At 40.0% G+C, this 17,686-nt stretch overlaps 1 protein-coding gene and 1 long non-coding RNA gene across 3 annotated transcripts in view; one reads left to right on the top strand and one right to left on the bottom strand.

The window, feature by feature from the left end:
• The window catches only part of LOC146314415 (uncharacterized), a 102,630-nt gene extending 85,394 nt beyond the window's left edge, over window positions 1–17,236 (top strand). Inside the window, exon 3 of the long non-coding RNA XR_014771916.1 lies at window positions 17,127–17,236. This is a non-coding gene — a long non-coding RNA (uncharacterized LOC146314415). The remainder of the gene's footprint in view (window positions 1–17,126) is intronic.
• On the bottom strand, window positions 933–14,589 carry dusp10 (dual specificity phosphatase 10). Of its 2 annotated transcripts, none has more exons than XM_084737258.1 (4): window positions 14,273–14,589; window positions 12,371–13,200; window positions 2,611–2,979; window positions 933–2,079 (listed from the first exon to the last, which is right to left on the bottom strand). In XM_084737258.1, exons 2-4 carry the CDS (start codon window positions 13,152–13,154, stop codon window positions 1,814–1,816), a joined length of 1,419 nt encoding a protein of 472 aa, XP_084593384.1. In that variant the 5' UTR covers window positions 13,155–13,200; window positions 14,273–14,589; the 3' UTR covers window positions 933–1,813. The 2 variants fall into 2 exon arrangements, with proteins under 2 accessions (XP_084593384.1, XP_084593383.1); XM_084737257.1 differs by having other exon boundaries at window positions 14,290–14,589.
• Window positions 17,237–17,686: the final 450 nt, after the last annotated feature.

The following is a 17,686-nucleotide window of genomic DNA, read 5'->3' as shown; positions in this document are numbered from 1 at the left end:
CCAGAATATTTTTACCTTCGAAGGGTGCTTTTCCACCAACAGGGAACCTTTCTGATTGCAGCTCAAGCACCAAATTTTGAACCATTCTAAGCATTTCCACCAAAAATAAAATGGTTCAGAACCGGAAAAGTTGGTTCCCATATGGCACCAAAAATCAGCAGGTTTTCTTGGGAACCAAAGTGGGTGTGTCATGTTCCACTGGTTGTTGTGCAACGCCCTCTGTGGATGACCTTGATTACAATGGTTCCGCTCAAAACTGCTGGGACTATGGGAAATCTCATTTGATAGCACCAAGGTTCCAAGGATCTGGAACAGCTTCTTTGATGGAAAATTGCCCTCATATAACAAGGATTTCATTTAGAACCCATCCTGGAGATTCTACAGAGAACCCTTTTATATTCCAAGGGTTTTATCTAGAACCTACCCAGGAGGTTCAACTGAGATCCCTTTCATATTACGGGACAAGGAACCCCTGACGAAAGTGTTCATCAAGGATTTCAACAATCCCTGAACTCTTTCTTCCATAAATGGCTGTTTGGATGAAAAGAGTTCTTAAAGAAAAATATTCTTCAGAAGCAAATGATTCTGGGTGAACCCTAAGCCATTCAGTAAGAACCGTTTTGGAACCCTTATTTTAAGAGTGTAGGGACACAGTGGAGTGCATTACAACAGGCTCGTGGATGAATGTGAGCAAAAAGAACAGAGGAGACAACAGAAGCAGGCAGTGAAATTCCTCCGTTCTGTTACATTTAACATCACCAGTAGCCCTGTTATTTACAGTATTCACTGATTATTTCAAAGTGTTCTTTCCTCTGCCAGCAGCCATGCATAAAAAGGCTCTTATGGCTGTCTGGTTATATATACATATATATATATATATATATATATATATATATATATATATATATATATATATATATATATATATATATATATATGTGGATACAATGAAAGGAATGGCAAAACAAAGAAGCAAACACACAAAATATGAATCTGTGGTTCAGATGACTTGACATAAACCCACAAGCTGCACTCAAAAAAATAAAACCCCATTTTTTCTCTCTTGTACATCTGCGCCAAATATTACAGCATAACTGTATGTACCATAAACATATAGAACTGAACAACAGTAATTACATTAACATCAAAATGGCATTTCAGCAAAGAGCTGGAAATGTTTCGTAATCATTACCGATATATACACATAAGATCAAGGTCTTAGTTGCATTCCACTCTGAAATTATTGCACAGTAAGCCGCCATGGGCTTGTCATGGTCACCCCCATAAACCCCTGTATAAAAATAGAACAACAACATTAACACACCAAACAAGTCTTCATCTTTTTTTTGTTTTTTGACAGGCACTGCCGTGGCCAACCCCGCTTGAGTCTCTGCAAAGAGAAACTGTGTGCCACAGTGTGAGCTTTAAGAGTTTCTCTTCTCAGTAATTGCCCCGAAGCACATGAGTATCTTTTCCAAACCAATTTTCTTTTCCCTCATGTTTGCTCTCCTCTGCGGTCACAAGTGGAACGCTTCCCACTGACCGCCTCTCCACTCTCTATCTCTCCATCTCTAACTCGTCTGCTCCTCCGGGACTTCGGCCAGGTCCAAACAGTAGGGATTTTTGGCATTTCTCATCACCACTGACCCAGAGCTTTGGCACTCCAGAGAGTCCAAGATGAGCATGAGGAGGAGATTCAAGAATAATTCAGCGGCTCTCTCACACTCAGAACAAGCTCACAGAGCAGCCGGTCTCTCTTGAAAAACAACGAGAGTGAGTACAAGTGTGAGCAGTCGAGTTGAAAGGGTTCGTTTTAGACAACGGTTTCCACACCAATCAGCTTTGGTGTGAGGATTCGTGGCGTTATTCCGTTGTTGAGGTCCTCCTCGAACTCCAGCAGCTGGCCCATGAAGTTGAGGTTCGGGGAGATGATGGGCCTCCTGGTTTTGACAAACTTGTAGGCGTCCGTCATGGTCATCCAGGTGTGCTTCATCAGGTAGGCGATCACGATGGTGGCTGAACGAGAAACGCCTGCCTGGCAGTGGATCAGAAGGCCCATACCTGCTTGATGTGCTTCCTCTGCAGAGAGGAACATGGAAACAATGAAACAATGTAGTGGTGTTACATATGTGCTATGTGTTATGTGAAGAATGGTGGACTCTGAAAAGAAATTTAAAAAGATGATAAACAACAAGAAAAATGTAGCATGATAGCAATGATAGCAATGATAGTTGATTGTTGAGTCTCATTCCCAGGTCTTCAAAAACTTTCTTTTTGGGAAAAAGACTCAGCAATCAACTATCTTACTGACCTGTGACTGGCCAAAGTCTCCTGTCACAGGCTTGATTTGCTAAAGCTTGAGGACAGAGCCAAGAGGAGGAGCAGAAGTCTAGTTTTGTATTAGATTATTAGAATTAAATGATGCTTAAAAGTTATTATAGAACTTTGGCCCAATGACACGAAAAGCATAGTGTCTACCCCAGCTTTAAACAATGTGAAATTTAAAAGATGAATCTACGGTTTAATGGTTTAAAGCTCTCAACAAGACTTCAAGAGAAAAATAAGACCGTGTTACACTTACGCAGTAAAAACCTCTAAAAGTTTTCTTACCGATGAATTCAAACGCCTCCTCGAAGTACTGCCGCAGGTTCTGCTTGTTGCTGTCCGTGGCAGGGAGGCGCTTGTAGATGAAGAGGCCCGTGTCGTAGTGGTAGAGCGGCAGGTGGGTGGTCACGTTAAGGATGTAGCCGATGTTGAAGCGCTGCAGCAGGTTGATGTCCTGAGCATCATGCTCGTTCCCTAGATAGAGGAAGGGCAGGATGGGTGTCAGCTCTGCGTTCTCTATGTCCGGGGTGGAGGGCAGGGAGTGAGGTAGCGCCCCCGAAAGGCCAGCAGCTGCACCAGTGTCCAAACCCTCGTGAAGGTGCAGCGAGTGCTCGCACAGGTTCTCGTGGCTCTGTCTGAAGCTGCTAAGGCCTCCTGTGAACACAAGTAGGGAGATTGTGCCATTAACTCAATGAAAGTACTAGAAGAGTGCACTCTACTTTGCCAAGCAAGATGGTGAAGCACCTACTGCAATGACACCACAATTACCAGCTGCAACGGCTCAATTAAGTGTAACAGCACTGTAAGCATCCTGAGTTCACCTAACTGTATAAAGTTTACAACAAAACATTTTCTATTTAGAACATTTTTAGGGCTGACACCTTCTGGTCACTTGGTGGAATGGCTGTGTAGATATGCTCTTGTTTGACCAAATTTTTATTGGTCGGACAGTCGCTGGTGTTACTTTTAATGAGGAGAGAAGCGCTTCTTAATCCATTATTGTTGGGGGGCGGGAGATATGCAGTGATGATGTATTTTATGTCTGTCTGACAGGATATTTACTGAACATTTACTTCTTTTGCTTGACACCATGCCAGAGAAGCAGCACAAAATACTACATCGTCCCCCAGCCTCAGAGGACAAATTAGCTGAGTGGATAAAAAGCTTATTTTTGATGACAACATGTGGATTTTACTCTGCTGGACTGCTTTTGTAACAAGCCAGTAACATTTCAAGCTCAGTAATGGATAGATAACAGCTGTGTGTGACCCAACCTCAAACTTGAAAGCTTTAAGTTTTGCCATGTTTTGATGTTTTAGTGTTTATTTTGTCAGATATCTTGTTGAATTTGGCACAAAGCATGTTGGCAATGATGCAGTGTTGGACTAATGCTGTAATACTGAAGGACAATTAAGAGAAACTGTGTGAATGTTAAGCCTCATTTGAAGCCAACTGAATAACAATAGTAGTCGGTATGTGTTTGTTATGTGTGTGTGATGCTTTTTGTGGAAGTTCTGCAACGCAAGCTGTGTTAGCTCTTTGATCCTTGCTGCTGCTGTGTTTATATGTTTGCATGCATGTGTTTGCATTGGTGCAGAATGGAGAATAAATTTTCTTGAAGAAATGCCTTGATGGTAACGTCACAGCTGTGTGAAAAAGAAATGGTCAAACTTCAGTAATTCATTTGCTTGGTGACGTTGTATAACTTTGATTAGCAGCCATTTAGGCTTCCAGTCGACCAAGATTTTCCATTTTCAAATCTGCAGATGCTTTGGTTTAAGATGAGATTAAACTTTTCTATGGATGTCATGACAAAGTCCAAAATGTGGCCTGAAACAGACTGGTGCATAAGCCTTGTTTTTAGTCTAGCAGTTGTTGATCACTTGTGGCACCAACCAGCTTTTTAAGAGGAGTGAGGAGGCAGCAGTCATTATAAAACAGAGCAGTCAATATTATGGGGTTTTCATGGTTTTTCGAAAATTGCAACTACAAGAGGTCCTTGAACGTTCAGTCATAAATGTGGACAAGCACAAGCAACATTTAATTCAAGTCAATTTTATCTAAAAAAAAAAATATTAAAACTGTCAAACAGTATTTTCATATCAACTCTTTTTTCATTATTTCACCTTCCTGATTGCAAATAGGACCTTGTCGGTCTCCTTGGAGAGAGCATGAGGCCAACGCTGTCAGGGTTAAAGGTTCAATTCTCACTGGAGCCCTCCATGCTAAAAATACATGCTTCTGTCCGCCACATGGCACACGTTACGACTGAGTAGGACAAGCTTTGCATACGCATCTGATAAAACCAACGACAACTCGCTCTGAAGAGCTCCGAAGCACTAAAACATAACAGACATCTCTTGATCCTCAGATTACAGTTACATTTGGTTATTATTTGAATGTCTCCATTTGGATATTAAATCAATATGAAGGGATTGGCATTTGAAACAACTGACAGTGGACTCTATTTTAAGAAGGAGAGAAGCCAAAATAGCTACTTAGATAGTTTCCACTCGCTAAACAACAAGAGAAATCCCCGTTGTTAATCTGCAGGTAAATAGATGTACTAATGTTTAATACACTTCTCACTGGACATCCGCACTTCTCCAAATAACTGGTTTGCACCTGTTGCCAGTGATTCCATCAGCCAAAGTTTCTCTTCTGCCCATGAGATGTGGGGGAGGGGTGGAAAGTGTCTCTCACACACACACACACACACACACACACACACACACACACACACACACACACACACACACGAAGAGAGTATCAGTTCATGTATTGTTCACATTGTGGGAGTTGACATCATGCCATGTGAGGTCATCGCACAACTTCCCCATGGTGAGCGGGCAGGTGGGGATCTCCTGTCAACGGTCGGCACGGTGTTTTCACCGTTAAAAACAGCGTGATTGTTAAACAAAGACATGAAACTGATGTTGTGGTGGAGCCCTCATCTACTATAGCTGAGTGTCAAGATAACAATTACACTATAATAAATGAAAGAAGGGAAGTCTCTGAAGGCAGCCTCACACCAACGCCAACAAGACGTGAGAGGGAATTTCCACTGAGACTGATGTTTTCTTATATTCCCAAAGATTCTGAGCTCATGAGACAGAACTGTATGAATGGACGTTTTATATATATTTTAAAACTTCTTCCTGTATTAAACATCTGTCATTTTCATAACACACCATCTGTCTTATAATACAACATTTTTATCACACATTTAGGGATGTGTGTTGGCAAGAACCTGGCAACATGACACATATCACAACACAATTCAGTATACTGTGATATATTACGATACTGTGACCAAGGTGATATATAGCATTGCAATTATTTAAACTTATTTTAGGAAAACTGTCATAGTATAAAGTTAAAAAGTTTACTTTTTCATTCCATCAGAACAGTGAAGATAGATGGACGACACCGCTATTTAACAGTCAAAACGGTTTAAACGTGAATTTCTGCATGTATCACAATATCACAATGTGTTTTTGAGAATTGATACAGTACTTAAGATCGCGATACTCGAGTGTATTGGTATTTTCTTACACTGCTTCTTTCTCACACATACACTTTTGTTCAGAATGCCACAAGTTAAGTTACAAGAATTTATCCAGAATGTCTGACTGTTTTACCAGACTGTGTGTTTCTGCATCTTTATGACTATTTAGAAGAATACTGCCTAAATCTAAAGCAGCATCAGATGAAATGGCATTTCAGGAGTGTCTAGCTTCTGTATCGTGACATCATTTGATCTGAATGTTCAAAAGTGGGTATGTCATAACCCGCTGTATCATACTGTTGCTATTATCTAACTAATAAATTTTTAGCTGTGTGCCACTAGAAGTTGAAAATTGATTGATGAGTGGATGTTGTATTATTGGCTGAAAATGGCTGGTTCAGGCCTACATAAGCAAACGTCATATTTTGTTTTACAGACAGAAAACATGATTGTATTTTGATAAAGAATACAAATTAATTTTTTTTTGTATTTTTTAAATAGGTGCATCTTGACTTTGTTTTTTGGCACTTCTGGGCAGAGTAACAAACTATAAGCACAACATTTACATATATACATGAATTAATTATATATTAATACATTAATGTGTTATCATATTACCAAACTTTTGCAGCAGACACAGAGTAATATTAGCATTTATTTTTTGTCGTGTTTCAGGACATCTAGCAACATAACTCCAAGATTCACTCTCTTTCTAACTCTGTTTTAGTCTCCACCAACTCCTGAGGGAAATATCAGGATATTTAGCTGCTAAATGTGCCACTGTGTTTAACAGTGACTCTAGGGTGACCATATTTTCAAATCTCCAAACTGGGACTTCAGTATATCATACATTCACACATGTGCGCATGTATGCCCTCATGCACACACCATGAGTGTTTTCAACTAGGGGACAATTATTTTAGCGCTTACCAATGTAGCAATGCACCTTTCAGCACCATTAATGCCATGAACGCAGCATTGTTGTTGCCAGGTACACTGCACACATGAGGAGTGAGCATACTGATGGGTTCTGTCAGAAAGAACCACAAGCGTCATAGCCTGTGATGCATGTCTATGACTCAGAGGCTACAGCCTTGACAAAAACACATTGATTCATTGATGCTTATACAGACACATCAGTGTTGAATTCAGATGCGTGGTGTGTTGTTTATTAGGGGTGTCACAATTATAAAATATCAAATCAAAAATCGGTGAAATGAGCTTTCAGTTTCAGTAATTAAAATCAAAGTCAGAGCCCAGCCATTAGGCCATCTTTTTTAAAGAATTTGAAAATGTAAATGGCAGTTGTCAGGGCATGAAACCACTGATCTGCTGATTAAGACTTGATAGTCTAACAATGGCATAGCTGTCAGTGTAAAAAAAAAAAAAGTGTGTTAAATGAAACACTGAACTGAGTCGAGACCTTAAATTTGAAAGTGAAAGTGGTGGCCTGGTAGCTCAGTTAGTGGAGCGTTTGCCCTGAGTGCTGAGGCTGTGGCTCCTCTACAGCAGCAATGGGATGGACATTCGCATTGTTCGTATTTTGATACTAGGTTAAGTAATAATAAGTGGTACACAACATGGTAAAAGTCTATGTATGCCCTGAAAACACATATGACACTATGAATGTTTTAATTGTAATGAAACCTGGGACACTTTGGTAATGAATGTTGAAAACTGTGATATTTTAGTGTTTTAGAGACAGCCAGGACAACCAGCTTTTGGACAAATTGGGACATCTGGTCATCCTAAGTTAGTCACTAACTCCTGTCCGTTGCTTGGTGCTGAGACAGGAGTATATACTTCAATCATCAGAGCTTTTTCACAGAAAATAAAGTTGAATAGAGCAGCGAGACTGAACTAAAACAATATATCTGCAGGCTGTGAAACCCCCCCAAAAAATGAGTTAAACCAACCCTCTCACAATGGAAAATCCCTTTAATATCTGCTCTTTTATTTGAACGCCAACATGTTTTCGCTAACATCAACATACAGTCAAGAGGCTAAGCTAGCCGCGCAGTGAACTGTGAAAACTGCTTCCTATTTTGGCTCAAACTGAACCCAAGTCTTTCTTCTCAGGCTGAAGCCAGCTGATAAATAACACTTTTCATAGTAAACTGAGAATAACAGGATCTCCAGAAGCAGCACATTGCTGTGAGATGAAATCTGTCGAGTGTGACCGTCTGCCATTATCTCTAAACTAAACTCGCAGAGGAGAACATGAAGACTGTGTCTATCACTTTCATAAGCCACGGGCTCAGTTCCTGCTTAGAAACTACCGCTTCTGCCTTGCCAAGGCCTCTCACACCACAGACCTGCTGTTTCCAGTGCTTACCCTAAACCTTCCGACACCACTGACATGTTGTTTATGGCAATTCTGACGGATTAAATGTAACCTGTTACCGCTCTGAGCTGCAGGAGGGCAGGGACGGAAGATTTTGTGGTTCCAGCGGAGCAGAGAATCACACAACAACCGTATTACGATAAATCATGACTAAGACATGCTGGTAACTGAGCAAATCTGAGTAAATTATTCAGCAGCATTCATACAAGCATGTTCCAAACTTCCCCAAGTTAGAAAGCGCGCATGTATTTTAAAGGGATAGTTCTGCTTTTTTTGAAGAGTGGTGGTATGAGGTACTTATTCATAGTCAGTGTTAATACCTACAGTAGATGGCAGTTGACATGACCCCAGTTTGGGGAAGCACCAGGTGTACTGGTGTAGGAAGATACACAATGTGCTGCTGTGGTAAGAGTCAGCAGTAAAATATATTTTAGTAGGGGTGTCACAATATCAATATTAAATTTTAAAAAAATCAATCAAAGCCAGAAACTGTGATTCTCTCTGTATCTTTGGTCTCTCTTCTAGAGTCACAATACCATAATTTTACACTTCAGTACAATACTAGTATTTAAAAATGATACTCAATACCCCTCACAATACCACGGCAAAAAGAAAAGAAGTACTAGAATCACAAAATAGGACTTTTTTTTTCATTTTTTAAAAATTCACAACTTGCCCACAGTGCTGGTACAAAAAAAGAAACTCACTGAATATTATCTTTTTTTCAGGGAGGACAGTAAAGACTAAACTGAGCTGAGGTTTTACATGAACTCTTGTATCATTTTTTTTATAGCTTATGTTCTGTACGTTCTGTTCTGTACTATATATAGTTATATATATACTATAATTATAGTATTTTCTGTACTATAATTAACAGATATTTATATCATTGCAAACACATGGTATTGATGACGTGTTGACAATACTGCTCTCGATCAAGACTCGATCAAAAAAATCAAATCAAATTGAATCCTAACCTTAAAATCTAAAGTCAAATGAAACTGGGGGATCTAATAATTGTGGTACTCCTATATTTTAGCCGCCTAAAAGAAGCCCATATAAATAACATAATATGAGTTTAAGTGTACGCTATATTTTGGATATTTTCACCACTCTATTTTTCTGCTTTACAGCCTTTTCTGATGGGAAACCACCCTTATATAACCCAAATATCACTCTCTCCAAAGCCACCAGATTCCTAAAAAAAGTAGAGTATTTCACTTGGCCAAACACAGGAGTTGTTGGTCTACTGCTGCCTCGATCGGTTAGTTTGTTTGTGTTATCCAGTGTTCTGGGGGATAAAATGACTGATTTCTGGTTGGTTTGGAGAGACCAATATACTGGTTTATATATAACAGTGGTTTCCTGTTAGAAAAGGCTGTCTGATGGCAAAGTGAAGTGGAGAAAAATTCATTCAAATATAGCCTACACTTAAACTGTCATTTATTTTGTTAAGGTTGGCCTTTTTTTGAGATGCAGTATCTCATACAACCCCACTTCAAATAACTTGAACTATCCATTTCAGGAAATTAAGAATTAATCAGCGCTACATTTAAAAAGAAAAAGTGTGTAAGAAGTATCAATTAAAATGGAACCAAGACCTTTCCAGCATTACCCATTTTGTGCTTGGGGCTGGTTTTGTTCATGTTTTGGTAAAATATCAACCATTAAATCAAAATATTTTGATTATAGGCTACAATCAAACATGCAAATGCGGATATGCTGGATATTCTGGCCATTGCTGACATGAAAAGGACTTGTAATGTAGATTTTAAAAAAGTCAGGCTGAGCCATTTGATTCCCCTCAGCTGAGAGGATGTCTTACATTTTGCAAGAATTAAATTCGGGGAAGAAAGAGCAAGACAGTCTGCATGTTCCTCCCACTGAGGCGAGCTTCAGACAGACACACCGATGCGGGATGAGAGACTGGAGAGGAGCCTCGTCCATCAAAGTACACGAGAGGACGAAGAGAGACGAGAAGAGAAGAAGAGATCAAGGTGCTGTGATCTTGCGGCTAGACGGTGACTCGGAGGCATTCAGGAAGCACTCAGAGCCCAGCCCCCAACACGACATGCTGCTCCAGCTTCAAACACACACACACACACACACCAAAGATAGAAAACATGGCAGCGACCCAGCGACTGCTATCTCAGTAGACCGCCTTATTTACTAACAGCTGCTTCTCACTGCCTGCAAAAAGCTTAATATGTGTCATATAGAAAGCTGGTGAGGAGTGTGTGCATATGGTTGATGGAGACGGTGTGCATGGGCTCGATTGCGTGCAAGCTGCTGTATAAATGGTATTATAAGTGCTGACAGGATGATAAAACTACAACCAGTGTGTTTACAGGCAATATCAGCTGACCAAAACAATAAAGGGGAGAGTTTAACATGTCCTGCATGCACACACAACACATTATTATGCGACCACACTAGTTTCATATCAGTTTATATTGCCACCAAGCTTAAATGGGACACTGCTTTCAGACGTCTGATCTGATTTACTCCCTCCAGAGTCAAACTAAAGCCCATGAAATTGTGGTTTCGATCCCTTTTTTACACAGGAAAGCCTTATTTCCTTCTTCCCCGAGCCAAGACAACCCCACTTAAGTGTTGCCTTTTGAGGATGATGAGTTGCTTCTTATATAGTTAATAATAGTAAAATATATTACTGAAATTTTTACTTTATTAAAATGGTCGTTGTCAAAAGATTTCAAAAGATTTTGTGGTTTAAAACTCTTTTCAGTTCATTAAGAAAGGTGCAACATTGCAGTCAGTTTATGCATTTTCAACCAATCCCTGTGAATTCTGCACGACCTTGCAATTTTGTCCAATCACTGCAACTTTTCCACAAATTTGACCAGTCACCATTGTTACTGTCATTCCAACAATCATAACAGACCCTCATGCAAGCATCACACATACACTTACATACACATATCAATGATCTGTGCAGTATATTTTTTTGCTTTCGCAATTTAATTGCAAAAATGCCAAAAAACGCCGCAACATGCATCAAAATTTTAAGAGTAGCTGCTGTGAAATCAGGCATTTAGGCTGCAAACCCCTGCAAAATCCTGGAGGGGCAGACTTTTACACAATTCTTCCACTAGTCTTCATAAACCCCTTTTGGGTGTCACCCATTAGGATAATTAGCTGGTTCTTGGAGAGTCAATGACATTTATTCCTGTGAAATGATACATACAGGTAAAAACTGTGAAAGATATTGATTTCAAACTCCTTTCACTCCCTCCAGGAAGTTGCAATGCTGCAACCTCAATGATTAATGCAAATCAACCAATTCCCATTAAGTCTGGACAACCTTGCGATTTTGGTCAATCTACGCAACTTTTCCATAAATTTGACCAATCATCGTGATTAGTGGTTAGTTCAACCAATCATAGCAGACGCCCGCTCAAATATCATGCATGCAATTATATACACTTATCAATGCTCTGTGCACTTCTATATTTTGTCATTTTGTGCTTGCTGTTTTGAGTTTGAGCTCCTAAAAGTTTTAGCTTCTTTGTGGAATACCAGGTATAACATGATATATCATAATATCAGGTATATTTTGTTATAATGTTTGTAATCCTGAGCCTTTCTGGTAAGGTTACTTGGAACTCTGAGAACTGAGTTTGGTTTTCATTTCCCTGGAACATGTTGCCTTTGACTTTTAATGAATGTTATAAAAAAAATAATGTTTTATTGCAATTTTCACTGGCTTCTGCAATTTCATTGCAAAAAAACACCTGGTAACATTGCAATTTTGTCCAATCACCGCAACCTTTCCACAAATTTGACCAATCATCATGATTGGTTGTGAGTTCCACCAATCATAGCGGTCCCCTGCGCAAGTTTCCGAAGCGATACTTTTTTCTATACCAATTTTATGAAATTCATTTTAATGTAAACAAGGTTACTTTGCACTTTAAGGTACAATTACTCACTTTAAAGGAAGAAGTTGTTCAAAGATGTGTCAAACTTTGGTATCAAATGACAGGCATTTTACTTATTTTGCTTGATATTATTGAAAGAACTTGAATGGCACCATAAAAGTATTCAGGCATGGGTTCAATTCCATCTAATGCGTAAGATTTTTTAAGATTTTTTTCTGGTTTCAAACCCTTTTTCATACAGGAAAGCCTTATTTACTCCTTCCCCAAGCCTTGACAGACCCACTTAAGTATTACCTTTGAGGATGATGGGGTCCTTGCCCTCCCTCCTCAGTGACTCCAGGACCACGTGGAGGGGCTGGGAGAAGGTCAGCCTGTTGGGATCCGTGGTACTCTCATCGTAAACCACAATCTCTTTGGAGAAGATGCCCTTATAAGAGTCCTTGCCCTCACGGCAGGAGATGAGGTCCAGCACAGTGATCTTGCCCTGCTGCAGCCGCCGCCGACTGATCTTGTCGGAGCAGTTGATGTGCACGGCCCCGCGGATGTGGCTCTTGTTGTACTCCATGAAGGGCCGGCAGTCGATGATGACCGGCACGGGCCCCACGGGGTGTCCCATGGGGCAGCAGGTCATCCGTTTGGCCAGCTCATTGGGGTGGATGAGCCTCACGGATGACAGGCCCTTCGGGGTGCCCGGGGTGAGGCTGGGGGCGCTTAGTGCTTCATGGTTGCTGACCATCGGGGTGGGGGGCCCAGCATAGCTGAGATTGGGGCTGCTGGCGCTCACCTGGCTGTGGTTGAGGCTCTGGCTGTCCTTCTCATAGGTAGTCACAGAGCAGCAGCTGGCACTGCTGCATCCACACGACAACGAGCGCGTGGAGCCCTTGGATGAGGGCATATACGTCACAAGATTGGCCGTCGCCCGGATCTTCACCACGGTGGTGCTGATGACTGTCTTGCTGCTGCTGCTGGTGGCGATGGAGTCCAGGTAGCTGGTGTCCAGGCGCAGTTGGAGTTCCTGAGGTCGGATCGGCCTTGGCAGCGCCACCACAATTCTGTCGTCAAGGGGAGATGGAGGCATGGGGAGGCCGAGGGCTGGACGTTTACGGAGAAGTCAACAAGCCGCTCTGTGGGGACAGAGAGGAACAAAAAGATGAAGCAAGGAGGAGGAAAATCTTTGCTTGGCTCAATGAAGTCCGCGTCCACTGATTCAGATCGAGGCTGTGAATGAACGAGGAGCAGAGAGCACACAGGCCGGCCGACCTGCTGTCTGTTTGATCAACATGCAAACTAGAAAACGGCTGCTGAGGCCAAATATTAGTAGTGTCAACACCTGCAGGGCAACACCCAACTTGGTGGGAAAATTTAGGCGTGACAGACTGGCCACTAATAATAAACCCTGAAATCATCATCACAGAGTCTGGTGTGTAACTGAATCACTTTGTAATTAATATGAATCACCCTCCACATACTGTAGCTACATGTGTGTGTGTGATGTTGAATTTTTCATCCCAACTCTGCTCTGCTCTGTCTGCTCCAAAGCTTTTATAACAAGAGAGAAAAAAAGAGAAAAAGATAAAATACTGCATCAACGCTACAGCCGCAGTTTGGTTGGTCTCTCTCCCCCAAATGGAAAGTCGGGGTCCAAAAAAAAAAAAAAAGAAGAAGAAGAAGAAGAAGAAGAAGAGGGGTGGCAATTCCTTTTGATCAGCAGCCTGAGCATTTTAAAAGCATGTCATCCTGGCATATTATGTAAAGACCCCCGCCGAGCTCTGCCTGTCCCGGCCATTGGCATCCTTTAAGCACGGTGCAGGAATCATTCATGGCCAAAATTCATTGAAGAAACCGGCATGAGAACGTGAGGAGAATGTGATATGGCTCTCAGGACGAGACGAACTGATCCGATGGACGAAATTCAATTTACACCGCCGTATAAAATAAAAAAAAACAAAGAATAAAAACGCGACGGTTGCATTTTAAAGGCAGGGATTGTAACTTTAATGCAACGGCGGGATTTAATAAAGACATCGGCTGTGACAAAACACTTAATTCATGTCATTAAAATAACAACATAGCGCTATAAACCACATATCTGCCCAAAATGGTTGCAGTAATTAGATATTCCTCTTCATTAATTATAGAATGGCGTGAAATATCTATGACTGTGCATTTCAACAACAACTTGTGTGACAAACTTGCCTTGTATGTCTTCTTACCGGAGTGTGTCGCGGTTCACTGTAGACGGATTTATGATCTCCGCTCGCTGACAGCGTTGCCTCCATTCAGTCCGTCCCAGTGTTGTGGAGCGGCAACATTTTTTAGTACTTTTAGCCTGCTCTCTCCCCAGAAATAATATTGAAGGAAGTGTGCCAGCCTACAGAAGTCTCGCAGCAAGATTGACGCGTGTGTGAGCCAATGCGCGGCTTCATTAATATTAAATTTGATCCGTTTGTACAGTGAGGTCCGGCCCTGCGAGGGGGAGGGGTTTGGCCGGGCTGTCTGCTGCCTCTGTGGCTGCCTGCTGCTGCTGCTGCTGTCTCTGCTTGAACCGCCTTCGGTCCCACGTACGTACGAGCAGCGATGATGTCACTGGCAGCCAATCAAAAGTCTCTCCAGGAGGCTCGAGGAAGAAGACGCGGTGCCTTCACGTGCTGCTCGTAATCTCTCTAACGTACAGTGAAAAAGTGGAGCTGCCAAGCGTAGTGAAGACACTTTGTGCTGCAGAGCTAGAAGAAATAGCAAACTAGACATGTAGTTAAAGTTTCAGCCAGTTACACATAATTCTGACAGCAAGAAGCCATGAAAAAAAAAACACGTGAGGAAATCAGCTATCAGATTTTCAACACATAGGTAGAAAACTTAAGTCACGCAATGACTCCACACAGTCATTGAAGAGTGGAGGCTGACTGATACTGGGTTTTTGGGGCCAATGACGATATAAGAAAAAAAATCTGGTGGTCTGATATTCTTTATTTATACAGGATATAATATGCATGATATTTACAATATATACATAAACACATTTTTTTCACAGTGACCCTTCAAATGTGGTCAGGCAGTTTAAACAGTAGACTTTCACTGGTATTTTTATTAATTCTAAAAGATTGAATAAAATCTATCTTTCTTAATTTAAGATTTACTTATATAGAGAGCCTAATAGTTACGAAACTAAGTGTCTTGTGGCACTTAAATTAAGAAATTATGATTTTTTTTATTCTGTTTGAACCGTGCCATGAATTACACACATAATGTTTATCACTTTAAAATATATATTTTTTTACCATTCAAGAAAGTCTCAGTTTGTTGTTAAACTGTTGAAGTATCATCCTGTGAAGATACATAATTAGAAAGACAACACCCAGATGTCACATAAGTGACATCATGACGTTATCCCTCCAAAAGCTAACGTTAGCCACTGAAGCTACAATGCCTGTGTGTTTTCATACCGTCTTACATGTTTCCTCTCTACACTGCTGATAAAAAGACCACAAGTTGCTGGATAAAACACCTCAGGTTAAGATAATGTTAAAAGAGGTGATGTATGTGGTGATGTGGTGCAAGAAAGTACTTCCCTAAGCAGTTTCACACAAAACTTAACTGAACTACGACAAACCAACTACAAACTGAGACTTTCTTGACTTCTATAATTACATTTTAAATTGATAAACATTGTATGTGAGATTTGTGACACAATTCAAACAAGATCAAAAAATAATTTGCCTCTCGCAAATATACAGAAAATGTTGCCTGTGAAACTAAAAACAAAATAAAACAATCTCCAGCCAATATATATCGGTCAGCTGAGATTTTGTTTTGCAGCAGTTGTAGTACAAAGTAGGAAGAAAGTGCAAATATAAATGAGCAATTAACAGATATCCAAAGTCCAAAATAAACACAATCCCAAAAATATTTTGTCACAAGTATCATATCAAGAATCATAAGTTGCTCATAAGTCAAGAGTTAAGGACAGTAATTCCAGTAAAATTATGCAACCAATGCAAACAACATGAATCACATGACATGAGCTGATCACATAACAACTTAGTAGGCTTTTTTTTTCATTAAACTAATTTTGAACACAGATGCACAATATGGATTTTTTTTTATCTGATATGATAAAATAATAATGTTTCTCTTGGTCGATACCGATAACTGATAATTTCAGGTTTTTGTGTTTTAAAAGAAGTTAATATATATATAACCTGCAGTTTATGTGCATCTGAGGGTAAGACGGGCTCAGGTGTAATGAGCAAAGATGGATGATTTAATATTCCACAGTTCTGGCTGAACCAAATATAACAGACATCATTATTACAACAAAAACAAACAAAAGTTCTGACTCTGACTCTTTGTCAAAGATTCAAATTAAATTCTTTGCCATAATCGGCCAAATAAGAACCTTATTAAAGCCCATATTTATTGTCTAATATACACTCATATCAATATAGACAATATAGCTGGATAGGATAATATCAACCAATAATTTATCATCCTTGATATTTATCATGCAGCACAGGGGTGGAAATAATAAAATGAATCATCTTATCAGTCTTGATATTGTTCATGCAGGCTCACTGTCACGACTTTCTGAATAGAACTGAGCCATTATTAATGCTGTTAATACAAATGAATCCGTTGTTCCTTGGTAAATGATCTAATCTTTCACTGAATATCATTTAAGTCTGTCATGTTTTTGAGATTTACTGCCAACTAATAGGTAAAGAAACAACTGGAACCAAAACTGGGACCTCTACGGGAGAGGTAATCAACAAAATAAAAATTACCACGTACCTGTCTGCAATAATCCTACAAAGATGTGTGTCTCTATATTGCAATATCTCCATATCCTTTATCTTTTCATTCCCTGCATTTATATTTCCTCACTCATCTCTCTGGTCAGCTTTTTCCAGATGAATCATTTGAAGGCCTGCTGAGCTCGCTAGACGATATCTGCTGCACCCTCGTGAAAAAACAAAACACTTTTACATTTTCATATTCTGTCAGCCGCACGTCTCCTGATACCGTTCTGTGTTTGTGTCTTTCTCATTTGCAGAGGTGGGAGTCTGAAGTCTTAACCTTCAAGTCTCAAGTAAGTTCCAAGTTACTGAGGCGAGAGTCAAGCAAGTCAAGTCGAGTCCCTGCAAAAGTCAAGTAAGTCACAAGACAAGTCAGGAAATTCTGCCTGAATTCTGATGATGTAGCTCAGTTTCTGCATTAAAATCAGTTAGCAGACGGTGGTCATGGTCAGTTGAGTTTTATTTTCAACATTAATAAAACTGTGGCAGCCTACTTACACCTTATAAATCATACTAATATCTGACTTTTAATTCAGTTATTTGTTTATTTACCCAATCTACTGTTTATGACTTCTTAGAGATGCAACAGCTAGTCTGGTGCTTGTATTCATACATATTTACAAAAATAAATAGACAGAATGAAAGCTCTTAGTGATAAAATTTGCAGAAAGTACAAAAAAGAGTAATACAGAGTATAAAAATGCAATTAACAATAAAAGTAAGCAATTAAAGTGACAGATATGAATGAATAGAAAAATACAGAAAAAATAATATATAATGTTCAAATTCTTTGATTACAGCCTCTTATATATAAATA

This window comes from Lutjanus erythropterus, chromosome 15 (genome assembly GCF_056507025.1).
Source record: "Lutjanus erythropterus isolate fLutEry1 chromosome 15, fLutEry1.hap2, whole genome shotgun sequence".
NCBI lineage: Eukaryota > Metazoa > Chordata > Actinopteri > Lutjaniformes > Lutjanidae > Lutjanus > Lutjanus erythropterus.
The sequence above is the reverse complement of the archived record's forward strand: the minus strand, read 5'-3'. Positions and strand labels throughout refer to the sequence as shown.